Source organism: Vidua chalybeata, chromosome 2 (assembly GCF_026979565.1).
Source record: "Vidua chalybeata isolate OUT-0048 chromosome 2, bVidCha1 merged haplotype, whole genome shotgun sequence".
Classification (NCBI taxonomy): Eukaryota; Metazoa; Chordata; class Aves; order Passeriformes; family Viduidae; genus Vidua; species Vidua chalybeata.
The window spans coordinates 3,559,623-3,574,687 of record NC_071531.1 but is presented as its reverse complement, the minus strand read 5'-3'; the positions used below and the strand labels follow the sequence as shown (position 1 = coordinate 3,574,687).

At 41.8% G+C, this 15,065-nt stretch overlaps 1 protein-coding gene across 5 annotated transcripts in view; it reads right to left on the bottom strand.

Moving 5' to 3' along the window:
* Positions 1-15,065, bottom strand: part of SH3BGR (SH3 domain binding glutamate rich protein) — a 28,870-nt gene that overhangs the window by 12,810 nt on the left and 995 nt on the right. For 2 of the 5 annotated variants that reach the window (XM_053935734.1, XM_053935732.1), the window contains exons 2-4: positions 14,974-15,058; positions 6,972-7,157; positions 647-727 (exon numbers count right to left, since the gene is read on the bottom strand). In XM_053935734.1, coding sequence (XP_053791709.1) covers positions 647-727; positions 6,972-7,157; positions 14,974-14,976 — 270 coding nt within the window. In that variant the 5' untranslated portion in view covers positions 14,977-15,058. Of the gene's footprint in view, positions 1-646; positions 728-6,971; positions 7,158-7,321; positions 7,384-13,582; positions 13,670-14,973; positions 15,059-15,065 lie in introns of those variants that run through there. The other 3 variants (XM_053935731.1, XM_053935736.1, XM_053935735.1) reach the window with 3 other exon arrangements.

Here is a 15,065-nt window from a genome sequence, read left to right as displayed (position 1 = left end):
AACTTCTAATTAGAAGAAGATTCTAATAAAGAAAAACCACACTGGTTTCTGTAAAAACAACACGAGGTAAAAACGGGGGGGAAAACCCAAAATAAAGTGTTTTTCTTTTGCCAGAAATTTATTAGAGCATTGTCAAAATATGATGGAGAACCACAGGCAGGCTTGCCAAAGGGACTTGGTGAAGGGCTGGGTGAGCCTTTTTCTCCTCCAGGCAGAGGGAGAGTGTTCCATGGTGCCAGTGAAGGATGGGTGTGATCCCAGCCCCGTGCTGGAGGCCAGGACTAGCCCTGTCCAATGTGGTCAGGAGCAAGAGAAGGCTTCTTGTGACCAACACCACCCAGAAACTGTGCGAGGGAGTCTGCATGGTTTAAAAGCTGAACATAATAAAACACTGCTTTGTGTCAACAACAACAAACCCATCAGCTGGAGCCATGGTAACAAGCCTGCAGTAAAAGAAGGCAAGAAAGAAATGTTTTCTAGTATTTATTGAACCAGACACTTTTCTCCTACCTAAGAACACTTTGCTGCTCCAACATCTAACATACTGCTTGCCACTGCCTCTTATGTGATATGCTGAGTCACTGCCTATGTTCATCTTTCATGAAAATCAAATAAATGATCCCCATGGAAGGACAGAAGTGCATACCTTTGTGCCTGGAGGAGGAGCAAGGCCCAGGAACGAATAAATAATATTTTCTTCCTTAGCAGAGAAAAAGGATTCAAAATCCTAAGAAAGGAACAAACAAACAACAGAGAATTGGTAACAAAAATCAAACAAAAAACACAGGAGGAAGAAATCAGCCCGAGCAAATCCTACATAGGTGAGAATGACTATGCATTTGCACAATTGTCTGCATTATCTGAGCCCCAGGAAGAAAACACAGATAAAGGGAGTTTCACACAGGGTGGCAAAATGACTAAATGAGCAAATCTCTCCAGAGACTTACATTTTAATTATATCCCATCCATGGCAGAATCAGATAAAATTGTCTCATTTTAACATGCCTCAGCTGTACACTCCGAGGCAAAGCTATTCCCTTTAAATGTTAAAATAAAACTTGCTGTGAGTAAGGGCACAAAATAGACCCTCAAAAACCTGGAACTTCTTTATGGTAAATAAAAGACAACAGTCAATATGATAGCTCGAGTGAAATGGTAACAAGGAAACTTCATTTTAGAGAAAGGCAGTCTGGTTAGAAAATGATGTTTTTTTCAGACTAACTTAGGAAAGGGTTGTGCTGTTCTGTCTGATATCCATGTACCAGCCAAAGTGTCTTGTGCACTGCTGAAATGAAATTATAAATCATTCCACTAAATGCCTGTTTTCAGTGGAAATGGACCTGAGAAGACCAGGAATGCCTCCTATCCTGCCAGCTACAGCTTACATGCCCTTTACTGCTTTCACCTGTACCACACTCCTATCAACTAAGGAAGTTTTGCAATCACTATTGTTGTCACTGGGAACTTCACAGCACAGGTAAAAAGCAACAAATATTTAAGTTCCAGCAGAATCTCCAGTCAGAAGTGACTGGCCCAGAATCACAGCCAGCTCTGCGACAGGGGACTGAACATGTCCTGCTGAGTCCTACACTACTGCCTTGATCATGTTATCATCCTTCCTCTAATCCCAAATAACTCCAGGAATAGAAGCCTGTAAATAATAAGGTGCTGAATCATCCTTGAGGCTTGTTTGTAGAGCTGGGTTAGGACCTGAGTTGTTTTATTGAACTGTTTTAGTATTTCCAGAGCACAAATTATCAGAAAGGCTGGAGTGGATGGTTTTGAAGTCACCTTAATGACAACAAGAGTGGAATTGATGACATTTCAGTGGAGTTTGGAAGAACTTTAGAGACAGGACAAATGACAGCCCATTTCTCTGATTTATCTGAGGGACAGATTGGCTTTCACACAGTCACACCCTGTGGGAACTGCTCTGTCTGAGAGAAGCCCTGGAGCACATTTTGCTGCTGCTCCAGGCCATTTCTCAGACCATCATCACATCCAAGCCAGGCAGTGTCTGCATCTGGCTCATGGATTTAGGATTTAGGATTTTAAGATGATGGATTTTTTTTTCAGCAAACTAGAAAATGAGGATTTTCTGCAATTGGAAGGGCTGGAATTTGACATGGCAATGCAAACACGGGAAACTTGTGCCCTCCTGCACACCACATACTCAAAGCAGCCTGAGCAAACCATGGCATGACATGGCAAGAGCTGGGGAACAAAGAGAAGACAACAACAAGGAAAGGCCATGAAGTGGACTTGGTATTTGATATGTCTTTTTGAGGAAAAATAGCCCATGGCAAGTGCACTAAAATTCTCCAGAAACGCAAAGCCTTGTAGGTAACCAGACCTGAGGACACAAATAAAATGTGTGAATGACCAGACAACTCTTATCAGAAGTGGGTATAATCTTCTATGATATCAGGGGCTCCTTGGCAGCAGAGAGTGTGCAATCCTACAGTAAATGGAAGGTCTCTTATTTCTTCACACTGAGGGGGAAGCTATCATGTATTAAATAAATAAAGGAATGCCTACAGTGATCATGGAATAGTTTTTTAAGGTGTATTTGTACCCATGCTTTACTAACGGTGACTTGTTCACATCTTCATTTGCTGAATGATTAAAGATAACTGTTCCCAGGGCAGGCAGTAAGAAAAATAAGCAGGAACAATTTACTTCAGGTAAGCAATCATATTTTATCTGTATGAAAAGACATAAATGGTCTAAGTGGTGCAATTTGTCAACTGGACATCAGCAGAAAATTCTTCCCCCAGTGCTAGGTACAGCACCAGGTCAGAGCACATAGAGAGAGCATGGAAACACCATCCTTGGAGTCTTTTGGAATTCAGATGGTCAAAGCCCCAGGCAGCATAAGCTAACTTTAAAGCTACCCTGCTCTGAGTAGCAGGCTGGACTACAAACCTCCAGAGAGCCCTATATGTCCATAAATTTGACTTTAGCTGTTACATAAATTATTGAATCATAAAATGGCCTGAGTTGGAACAGGATCATAAAGATAATCTCATTCCAGCCTGGGCAGGGACACCTTCCACTGTCCCACGTTTCTCCAAGCCCCAGTGTCCAACCTGGCCTTGGATACTTCCAGGGATGGGGCACCCAAAACTTCTCTGGACAACCTCTGCCAGGGTGTCAGCATCCTCACAGGGAAGAATTTCTTCCTAATATCTAATCTAACCATACTCTCTGGCAGTTGGAAGCCATTCCCTGTGTCCTGTCCCTGCATCCCCTGGAAATTGTCTCTCTCCAGCTTTCCTGGGGCTCCTTCAGGCCCTGCAAGGCCACCCTGAGCTCAGCCCAAAGCTTCTCCTGTGCAGGTGAACAATGCCAGCTGTGCCAGCCTTTCCTCCCAGCAGAGCTGCTCCAGCCCTCTGCTCATCCTGGAGCCTCCTCTGGGCTCTCTGCAGCAGCTCCAGCTCCTCCCTGGGCTGGGACAGGGCTGGGGCAGCTCTGCAGGTGGGCTCTCACCTTATACAAGGACAAAATCTCTCACCTCTGCCCACGCTGCTTTGGATGCAGATCAGGACACAGTTGGTTTCTGGGCTGCAAACACACATTCCAGCATCAAACAAAAGTCTTACCTAATAATTCAGAGACTTTTTTAAAGTACATACAAGGGTACTTTATTCTACGGATTTCAGTTTACAGAAGAAAGCAGAGATTTCCGCTTGCGAAGAAAAACAGAAGTTTAGATTTCCTTTCTTTCCTAGTTTTCTAAGGGTTTTCGTCAAGCAAAAGAAAAGACAAGAGCAACAGAGTGCTCAATATATTTAGCAAGTGACACAGATGCAGACGTCGGTCTAGACATGAACAAAGAAGCAGCTTAAGCAAAAGATCAAATAAGGACGTAATTGCCAGCACTGATGGATTAGAATGGATACTTAAAATTGGTGCTGTAGCCAGGCATACAAAATGAATCAATTTCTAATCTATTTCTTCAAGTGGCAATACCAAAAATCTGGGAGAAAAATAAGATCTGAGCTGTTTTATCAGCTATTTTGTAGTTTTAAGCTTCTCTGACCTCGTGGAAGCGCTGCTCCCAGGCAGTGTATCTTTATAAAAATCCATCTATAAGAAACCTCCACTTTACAGTACAAGCTGTGGAGTAGAGCAGCTCTTCATGGTCACCCAGAAAATGAGAATACAAAAATGTATCAGCAGAAAAGCAGATGTGCAGAGGGACTGGCTTAGCTTTTTTATTATGTCATTCTATTCTAGCACAAACAGAAGACTCCTCACCTGTCCCCCTTTCCACCACTCCAGAAATTTCACTGAACTGCAGAAGAGGACACTGGACAAGGTCCCAAAGGACCATTCCTCCAAGGCAGGAATCATTGCATCACTGTGATCCAGTGGTTCTGACCCACCTTTAGTGAGATAATGAGGTGAGCTCCTGAAAACTACGTATTTTCTCATGGCTGACTTGAACTTTCTTTGCTGCATTTTCTTCTCATACAGCTCATCCCACCTCCAGTGGATGTAGAGCAGAACCTATTTTACAAAATCCTAGATAATTCAGGTGGGAAGAATCCTCAGGAGAGGTTTCTTCACAGGAAGACCAACCTCCAGCTCAAAGCAGGGTCAGTACTGAATTCAGACCTATAATTCACTTTTTGCCACAGCCCTTAAAATAGTTGAAGGTTGTCATGTCTCTCTCCAAACCCCTCTTTCTCAGATTAAAAAAGGAAATATTTAATCTTGATTTAATATTTATCTCCCAAGGCCAGATCTCCCAGGCCATCATGATGTAATGTGTACACACGTGCACATGTGTGAATTATGGGAACCAAACATTGATAAAAACAAGTGATAAGACCATTGATAAAAAGGGAAATGTGGCAAAAGAGTGATCCCAGAAAGAAGAATGGGGGAAAATGAAATGTAACAGATTTGATATTAAAAAAAAATAAAAATTACTAATTGTGAACGAAGAAAATAAAAATTAGCAGGAAGGAGAAAGGGAAAATATCTTACAAAAAAATGAAAGAGGTGTAAAGAGCTTGACTTGTTTAGGTCAGCAAAATGAAGATTAATAGAGGAGACAATTCCTATTTATAAATATACTGGGTTGGGTCTGTTGAAGCTAAAGGGTGATTTGGGCATAGCAGGAAATGGGTATGAACTGCCTGCATTTAGCCAGGCTACAAATTCAAAGATTTTTAGGTGCCACATGAGCGAGGCCCTTAAAAACTGATGAGAGGAAAATATTTTAAAAGGACTTTCATGAATTCAGGATACTGCACTGGAGTCACACAGGCCCTTGCAATCCTCAGGGATATTTTTAATAAAATGGCTGAGGCCAAAGGAGTGGGACACAGGGGAAGATGTATCAGATAAACATTTACCAGCCTAAAACAAGTCTGGATTTCAAAGCAATGGCTATGCAGAGAAGCAGAATGCAAATCCCCAGGGTTTTATTGTAGAATATGTCACTTGGGAGCATTTTGCAGCAGTCTGGCAGCCCCTGGCCATGTTCTCAGCCCACATCACACTCCCTGTGCAGCTCCCTGGAGGCACCTTCCCCTGGGGAGAAGGGTAAGGCTCATGCACTGATATGAATCTCATTACCTTATTTATTTGGAAATAATGATGCCATAAATTAGTCTTTGTTATGCACCTACTGGGATCATTAGCTCTGAGCTTTGAGAGCTGGGTACATTAGAATTCTGGAGACTTTTAGACTAATTGTAAATTTGATTCAGTTTTTAAATCAGTAGCTGCAACTCCTTTCCCCATGGAGGTGTTTTTGGAAAGGACTACTTCTTCACTTGAATTTATGTCAAGATGTAGATTATTTGGCTTCCTGGAATAGCTTCAGACATGCAGTAATAACTGTGTATTTATCACTTACTGTCAAGACTGACCAGTTGCAACACTTTATAAGGCAATTATTCTTTAATTCCTTATATAACTTCTCCAAGGAACATTAGAAATATTTATTGCAGCACTGGCTGCCACAAACCCAGAGTAAGATATATCAAATTATGTTTTTTATTGGTGCAGATTGGATGCTGAAATGCACATGAACTCCAACACACCAACTTCTCTTTTAGGAATTCTATGAGAAAATGAGGAAACAGCTGCACTCCAATATTCACATTATGAACTTTTGCTCTGAGAGCACTGAAGTTAATTCTGAAAACTCAGTGGCATGAAAAATATCTGTTCCCCCAGTACAGCCTTGCAGGTGTTCACACTGGATTTGTGCAGTAACTCCAAACCAGGCTCACTGTGTGCCCTGTGTTCCAGAGCACTTTGCAGGTTCATTCCAGCCATCAGATCCCAGCACTTTCCAGACTGGGCATTTCCACCCAGACTATGAGAAAATAAAAGGTCTCAGATTATCTTTTTTGATTCACAGTCCTAATATTCGTGCTGGCACGTTATTATCTTTCTCTGCTTTGAACAAACTATCTCAAGAGAAAGAACCTGTTATAAGCACATATGAAAATATAAAAGCATCTGATGAATGCTACAGTTGCTGTTATGAAGAGTTGGATATTTATTGAATAAGGAATATAAAGCCAATAATTCAAACCACATTCTAGAACTATTCCAGTAAACAAACATTCCTATTTATTTGTATAATATAATGGAAAAAGAAGATTCCTATTCCCAGCCTCTGGTACCTCAGATATCTACTTGATGTCCTTGAAGCCCAGATAAGTCCAAACAAACAAAATATCAACACTCTCCATCAAAATTAACTGAAACTTCAAGAACTTTCTCTAGCCAGTTTTCCCTCCATGCTTATCTTGCTCTCAAAAAGAAATAAACTTCTTTTTCGTTGCTTTTCTGTGCTTCAAAACTGTTTCCTGAGAATTGTTCTTTCACAGTGAATCTCAAATGGTTTTAAGGAGTTCGTTTGATGCTTCCTATTAATGGAAAAGAGTCCCTTTCTGTGAGAAACCACTCCCTGAAGATATTTAAATCTCCAAACAGCTTCTTACCCCGCAGTACCGCTCCTCGTTGAAGATCTGTGGAGGGAGGGGAATTCCATTCTGAGGTTTTTTTTCACCTGGGACATTCTCTCTCATCCATTTCCTGTTGTCCTCATCTCCTGCTATGTCCATCTGCTGGAAGTCAATCTTGTTGGCCTCTAAAAAGCCCACGACTTCTTGCTGTTTCTTTTTTATCTGGGTAGGAAAGAGGGAGAACAACATTCCTTCTTTGAAATGGAAATGGTTTTCTAAAAGCAACTGCTATTACAAGAGCTCAGGCAAGTTTGTCAAGTTTACAGAATCTTTTAGGTTGAAAAGGACTCCAAGATCATCGAGTCTAACCTTAGGCCAATCCCCACCTTATCACCCAGCCCAGAGCGCTGAGTGCCAGTTATTCCTTGGACACCTCCAGGGATGGAGACTCCAAACCTCCCTGGCAGCCTGTTCCAATTCTTTTTCCATGAAAAAATTCTTCCTGAAAGTTGGAAGTTCCTTGTGAAAAATGCATATTTTATGATTGGCTTTTCGCAAATGTTACAATGAATATTATATGTGTAATGTTGGAAAGTTATGCTGTATTAACATTTTAATAATAGAGTAAATGTAGTTTTGTAATTAAAATTAAGTTTTAGTAGTTAAAATAGAAACTATGTGTGTGAGATAAGATAATCAAGAAATTTTTCGCACAGTGATAACAATTACAGAAACCCCTAAATTTTCCAGAGGAGAGGAATTTATGGCTTTCCCTGTCAACAGAAACGAACTTCCTCAAGCCTGACTTAGACTCGAAGGCGCCTGGGGATTAACAGAAACTTTTTGACAAGTACCAGACAAATTTCTTGTTTTAAATAAAATATATGTGTAATCATGAAGTGTTTTGTATATGCAACAGGTTACTCCTCTTAAGGGGTAAATTCTCTTTTAATGGGGTCCTTTTTCCTGGCCCATTTTGTCCAGAAAGAGGTACCCAGCCCGGACTGTAACTCTTTGCTGTTATTGTCTCATTAATTGTCCTGACTCTAATTGTCTAACCTTTATTACTATACTTGTATTACTATTTTTATAACCATTTTATTTTTATTAAACTTTTATAAATTTTTAAAACAAGTGATTGGCGTTTTTCACATTCCTGAAGTGGGATTCACTTCTCCAGTAGCCCTCAAACTTTTTGAAGGTGAGATTCAACACTTTCTGTCAGCACCCAGAGTGCTGCCACTACATCCTTCCCACCACACACCCACCCCCAGCTTCTTTCTTTCCTCCCTGGATGCAGTGACAACTCCAGCTAAGAAATGAGGCTCAGCAGGAAGCCTCCTCCTGTGTTCCCAGATCTGGGAATGTGGTGTACAGATACCTATGGTGATCCTGCCTGAAGTGAGTAAAGGTCAGAAAATGTACAAATTTTCCTCAGCATGTTACAGCCTCCTTCTTCCTCCCGATCACAAGTGGCAATTCAGCTTTCTGTGAGTCACGTTTCTCTTGTCTCTGTTCTTTAATGTTAGGCATAAATAAATTTCACAGAATCAGAATTACACAGTAGTTGGGATTGGAAGGGATCTTCCAGTCCAGTCTCCCTAGTAAGGCAGGGTCACCTGCAGCAGGTGACACAGGAAAGTGTCCAGGTGGGTTTGGAATGTCTCCAGAGAAGGAGACTCCACAGCTGTTCCAGGGCTCTGCCACCCTCAGTGTAAAAAAGTTCTTCCTTTCATGTGGAAGTGGAACTTCTTGTGTTTTAATTTATGGCCACTGCTCCCTGAGATATAATATATAAATATGAGTTAAGGCTCAAGAAAATCCAGCACAGCTGAGCTCCTGTACTTAAATAAATCCCCAATTACAGAATGACATTCCAGCTAGACTATGAAGAACATGTTATGTACCAATAAAGCTTGTTGCACACAGCTTCTGTGACACCTAAAATTCACTCATGGCCCTTTTATTCCCTATTATGCTGGTTCTGTGCAGGCATTGAGCTTATAACCCATCCCTTTATTCTGAAAATGTAACACTCACTGTATTTCCCTGCTAAAGGAATGCTGCTCCTGAGCAGCTTTTAAAGAACTTGCCACCAGACATAGCTGGAATGAGGCATCAAGGTAATTTTTATATCTTGTGATTTGAAACCATGTACTCCATTTGTAAGACATCTGAACACCTGAAATTAAAGTGACACCACGCTAGTGTCACAAATCAGAGGGACAGGCAATGAGATGAGAAGTAAATCAGGGATGATGTATTTCCATAATCTAATAAAACAGAAGAGCTGAAGTAGAGTGATAGCCTATTATCCTGGAAATATGAGTTCTCTTGAGCAGGGATAAAATTTCTTTTCCTTGTACAAACAAAGAAGCATCTATCTACACATATGCTTGCTTATAAAAAATAGCAAACATAAAATTCTGTACATTTTTGTGACAAAAACAGAGGTATGCAGTGAGCTAAAGAAAGTGCATCACTTCGAATGAAAACACTAATCCAAAGTGGTCAAGAGCCATGCAGTTGACAGAGTTCAAAGCTGCTTATTTCTATTCATATTTTCTCGTTTTAAACAGAAATAATCTCATTATTGCCTATTTAGCTGCAGAGTTATTTGCACGACACATTCAGGCAGCAGAAAGGAATGCTCAAGGGACATTTCACTGAAGAAAGTGGCAGGATAATGTTTGTATAAATGGTTAATAAAATCTGCACGAGCCAGCAGCAGGAGTAACATCACATGCTCTGAGAGGCAGGGCACTCAAGTGCTGTCAGCTGCAATTCCAGGGTCAGCCTGTCCCTTTGGACACAGGCACTGCAGGAGATAGGGCTCCAGGAATAACTGCTGCTCCAGACAGACACTGCCTCTGAGGAGATAATGGAAATGGAGCCAGAGATTCTGTGCTCTCCTGCTTATGAAAGTTGTCACTTTTAAACCTGCATTAATAATTCTTCTTCAGCTTGAGGTTCATAATGCACAGGAGGCTCCGGCAGCACCAGGCCCAAAAGCAAAAATTGTGTGAAAAAATTAGTGCTGATGTAAAGCAGTAAAGTTTCATGGAATTGTGCTGCTTAAGGAAAAGGCAAGGAGCTTCTGACTATGACAATGGGATAAACAGAGCAGAAGATGTGCTGTGTCTTATGATGTAAAGCAGTAAAGTTTCATGGAATTATGCTGCTTAAGGAAAAGGCAAGGAGCTTCTGACTATGGCAATGAGATAAACAGAGCAGAAGATGTGCTGTGTCTTAGGGTTCACCATTACTGGGGTTTAGGCAGAGCAAAAGACTTGGGACACAACCAAGTGTGAAACCACAAAGCAAACCTTTGCTGTGGGTGGCACTAAGTGGGCAAGCAAAAAAATCTCTCCAGGAAACAGCACTCACAGAGGGAAATTTAGGGTGTAACAACAGAGAGAACATGCAAAGGCTTTCTCAGAGTGTATAAGACTGCAAGAGTTTGTGCCCTCCATTGTCTGGTGGCATGGGATGAATTCAAATTGCTTGGGCATAGATTAATTGGAAAGTGGTGATGAGCAGGATATTATTTCAGCAATGCCAGTTTTTCTTTCAGAAAAGCTTGAGTTGCACCATCCCTAGCTACTAATTCCTTAAAATGATAATAAAAAAAAAAATGTTTTAAATAAATGCTATCTAGCTAGTGCGTAAGAATTGCCAGAGAGGTTGTGGACTTCACATCCCTGGAAGTGTTCAGGGCCAGGCTGGATGATAGAATCACAGACTGGTTTGGGTTGGAAGGGTCCTTAAAGATCACCTCACTGCAATGCCCTGCATGGGCAGGCACACCTTCCACTATCCCAGGCTGCTCCAAGCCCCATCCAGCCTTCCACTTCTAGGGATCCAGGGGCAGCCACAGATTCCCTGGGAAACCTGTGCCAGGGCCTTATCAGACTCAAAAGGAAGAACTTCATCTTAATATCTAATCTAACCCTTTATTCCTTCATTTTAAAGCCATTCCCTCTTGTCCTGTCCCTGCATCCCCTGGAAATTGTCTCTCTCCAGCTTTCCTGGGGCTCCTCCAGGCCCTGCAAGGCCACCCTGAGCTCAGCCCAAAGCTTCTCCTGTGCAGGTGAACAATCCCAGCTGTGCCAGCCTTTCCTCCCAGCAGAGCTGCTCCAGCCCTCTGCTCATCCTGGAGCCTCCTCTGGGCTCTCTGCAGCAGCTCCAGCTCCTCCCTGTGCTGGGACAGGGCTGGGGCAGCTCTGCAGGTGGGCTCTCACCTGAGCAGGGCACAGGGGCAGAATCACCTCTCTTGCCCTGCTGCTTTTGATGCCGATTTGAAGGGGGGCAAGTTCATAAAATGTCACCAAAACCACAGGAAATAGAAGTATTTTAGAGGTGTCATAACCATAAGCAGCAGTCCTCTGTGAGACATGAATCCTCTTTCTCCCACAATTTAGAATCTTGCAGGATATTATCAAATTCTAAAAAAACCTGTGACTAGCAACAGCATTATTTTATTTTTTTTATTGTTTGCTCCAAGCAAGCATTTAGTGCTTTTTAGTGCTATAAATAAGTGTCTCCACTTCTGCCTGCCTTAATGAACAGTTCAATATCAGCGATGTCTGGAGCAGAAAGATAATAAAGCTGGAGATATTTAAAATAAATTTCTGAAGCATCGAGAGGAAAAATATTTCGAGGGGACTGCAGATTTGCTCTAGAGCCACAGTGAATTATAACATTCCAGCATCTGATCTAGAGCACCAGAATGTCACTGGGTTCACTGGATTCACTTGCAAAGTATTTATTAACATGAAAACCACTTGCAGTGACAAGGGTGACCATGTAGTATATAAAATAGAGACTTTTTCTTTCTTTGCCAATGATCCTCTACTGATTTATGCCAGAGGCTGGCCCCATCTTATACTAAATTCAAAATCAACACCCAGTATTTGATGGGACCAGCCACCAAATTTGAAGAGCTCACCAGTGCTAACAGGACAATTTAAACTTGCAATTTAAAGTGTCTAGGGATTAAATTAATTCCTCTCAGGAAAAGCTGTGCATGCTTGATACAAAATTTCTGTTTAATAGGATTTTAGTGACATATTGAGTTTTGTGCTAACTCCCTGCATGAGTGAATTTTATTTTCTATATAGCAGAACTCATTAAAGGTTCATTGAAAGGATACCTTCCATCCATGTTCATCAGAAAATGTGGAAAACTACTCCAGGTGTACTTGGCATTGCAATTCAGAATCAGGGATCTGAAGACATGCTGAGATTGCTACAGATATACACACACCCAGCATGCCAGAAAGGAGCAAATACAGAGGAATACTGCCCTGTGAAGATTCCAGAATTTTCTTTTGGAGTCTCCAGATCAAAACAGGTCAAACAGGAGCAAGAAGAGTGCACATGGCAATTTATAAAGCTACTTGAGCAGTGAATGTTTTATTACAAATTGCGAACTACCAAACCTGAAGTTCCCAACTTCCTCTTCTTTTTTTCCCCCTTATATCTCAGGTTTACTATTATATTTAAAAAAAAAAAAAAAGCTAAATATCAATAACCATTTTAGAATGTAAGGCTTAGGAGGAGGCTGGTGAGAGAACTGCAAACTTCCTCAGCAGCATTCCAACTGGAACTTTAGTGAAGGACCCTTGGCTCATTTCCCACAGATGATGGTCCCATAAATAGGGGGTGTTTTTTGGAGCTTTTCCACTCTGGAATCTTCTTAAAGAAATGCAGCTGCTGTCAGGGAGATAGAGATGTAGTTAGAGCTCTGTGCAAGCACCAGCCAGTTTGTTTAGCCGTGCCACTGAGAGGGAGGGAGTGCCAAAGGAAAACTGCAATCTGAGATCATCTGGGAACTGGATATAAAAGGAAACAGTCCTTTCCCGGTTCCCACCTCCCACGGACTTCCAACCTCCCTACTATTCACATGCCCTTCCCTTCAGCTGATACTCTCTGCTGACAGCTACAGCAGTAGATCTCAATGCTAAAAATCATCAGTGTAGCATTTCAACAGACACACACACCAAAAAAAAAAAAAAAAAAAAAGCCAACAAAAAACCCAACCAAACACCAACAAACAAACAAACCCCAAAACCCCAAACAAACAAAACAAAACAAAAAAAAACCAAACCAAAAAGAAAATACCAAATAAACAAAAAACCTCCCAAAACCCAGGAAAATGAAGGGGCTTGGGAAAGAAGATTTTCTGTCTAACTTTATCCAGCCCCAGGTGCTTTCTTAGACAGAGTTCCCCCTTTGCAGGAGCAGTGTCCTAAAGTCTCTTTTAAAAATAAACACTTTATTTTCTCCTGTAAATAGTCCAGCATCGCTTTTGCACAAATACAATACCCACTGTTTCCTTCTTCAGTGAATATATATATTGGAAATACTTTCCCAAACAGCAGTAAATCTATGCAATGACAGGTCATTTAGATGTAAATGTAACTGTGGTAAAAGCTTGCAGGCAAGCCAGCCTTCACTGACAGGAATTCTCTACAACTTGAGCAACTTTCAAGAATAAGGTGGTCAGGTCAGAATAAAACTAAGTGTTTTTCCTACTAAGAATTCCAGTGGGTTTTTTGTACATGCAAGCTCTTTCCTGGCATCTCCTGGGCTAATTCCCCACCCTGACCCCAGCGGTAAGAGGAGGATGTTAAAGGAGTCACCTACCGCTGTAGACCCCGAAGATGTGGCGACAAAGACTTTGATCACCATGCTGGAAGTGAATCAGCAGAGCAGCCCTGCTATCCACGAGCCACCACGATCCCCGGAGGAATCCAAATGTTCCGCAGCTCCTGGGCTAAGCTGGGTGCTAAATGGATGCCCCCTCCCCCCCGCAATCCGGCAGCTTTGCCCTCTCTCCCTCTCCCGGGGTCCCGGGTTTTCCCACTCCATTGGCTCTTGGGTATTTTGGGACGAGGATTGGTCAGTAAGAGGAGCCAGAGCAAGGGGTTTGCACCTGCCCCTGGCCTTATTGCATTAGATTGACAGGGTGGCAGCCCAAAAAAGGCAAGGGAGACTAGTGCACCAATGAGACAGGGCTGGAGAAATATTTGGGAGAGGGGGAAGGGACGACTGAGAAGGGAGAAGGGACGGGGAGCTGGCAGCTTCGAGCTGGGGGCAATCCCAAAGCTGTCGGGTTGCATGGGAAAGAGCTTCCCCGGACCGGTACGAGGCTCTGGAGTTGTAGCTGGAGATTTGAGGGGAAGGGGAAAGCAAGGGGAGCAAAGGTGCAGCAGTAATTATAGAAGAGATCATATTGAAATAAGCCTTGGTTACAAACGCTCTCAGCTTTAAAGAATTCAGATCATCATCTACACTGCAGGGCTCAGGGACTTTCCTGACATAAATGTGTGTCTGGTACAGCCTGATACTGATTTGCCTGACTCGATATACCCAGAACCAATTTCTCCTCCTTTTTGCATCAAAAAAAGATGTAAAAAGAGGTCCAGAATACTCAGAAAAAATATTCCTGTTCTCCTATATTATCCAGGATGCTCTTTATTTTCCATCTGGTTGTCACCTTCTACCCCAGAAATGACCACAATTCAGTGCTTGCCTGCACATCCTTGCTAAAGGAGGTCTCTGGGCATGAGCGGTATTTGAAGAATGTTAAATGGTCACAGATTATTTTCAAATTTTAAGGGCCAAGTCTGTTTGTGCTGTGAGCAACATGAGCTTAGTAAAGCTGACCCTGTGCCAGAGGTGAAACTGGACTAGGATTTAGAAAAACATGTTTCACGTGTTAAGATTGAATATAGTAATGTCTGATCCTGAAAACACTTAAAATGGATGATAATACTTTATTTCCAGAATTTATTAGACAGGACTTAATACACTGTTACACAGCTATAAAGAGTAAAAATGCTGTTGAGTTTTTAAAAGAGTAAAAATTTTACTCTTTATAGTTATAAAGAGTAAAAATGCTGTTGAAAATAAGTTTTTTGTCTGTTAACCAGTATGCAAAGCTGGAAATGCAGTACTCCATGTATGGAACCAGAATCCTGAAAAACTGCACTGAAAACTAAAAATAACAGTATGGGTAGTTTACTGTGGCTCACCATCTGTCATTTCTTTTTACTTTTGAGGGGTAACAGGAGGTCCAGCAACAAGCCTATTAGAAGTAGGTATTTTCAGAGTATTTTCCTGAAAA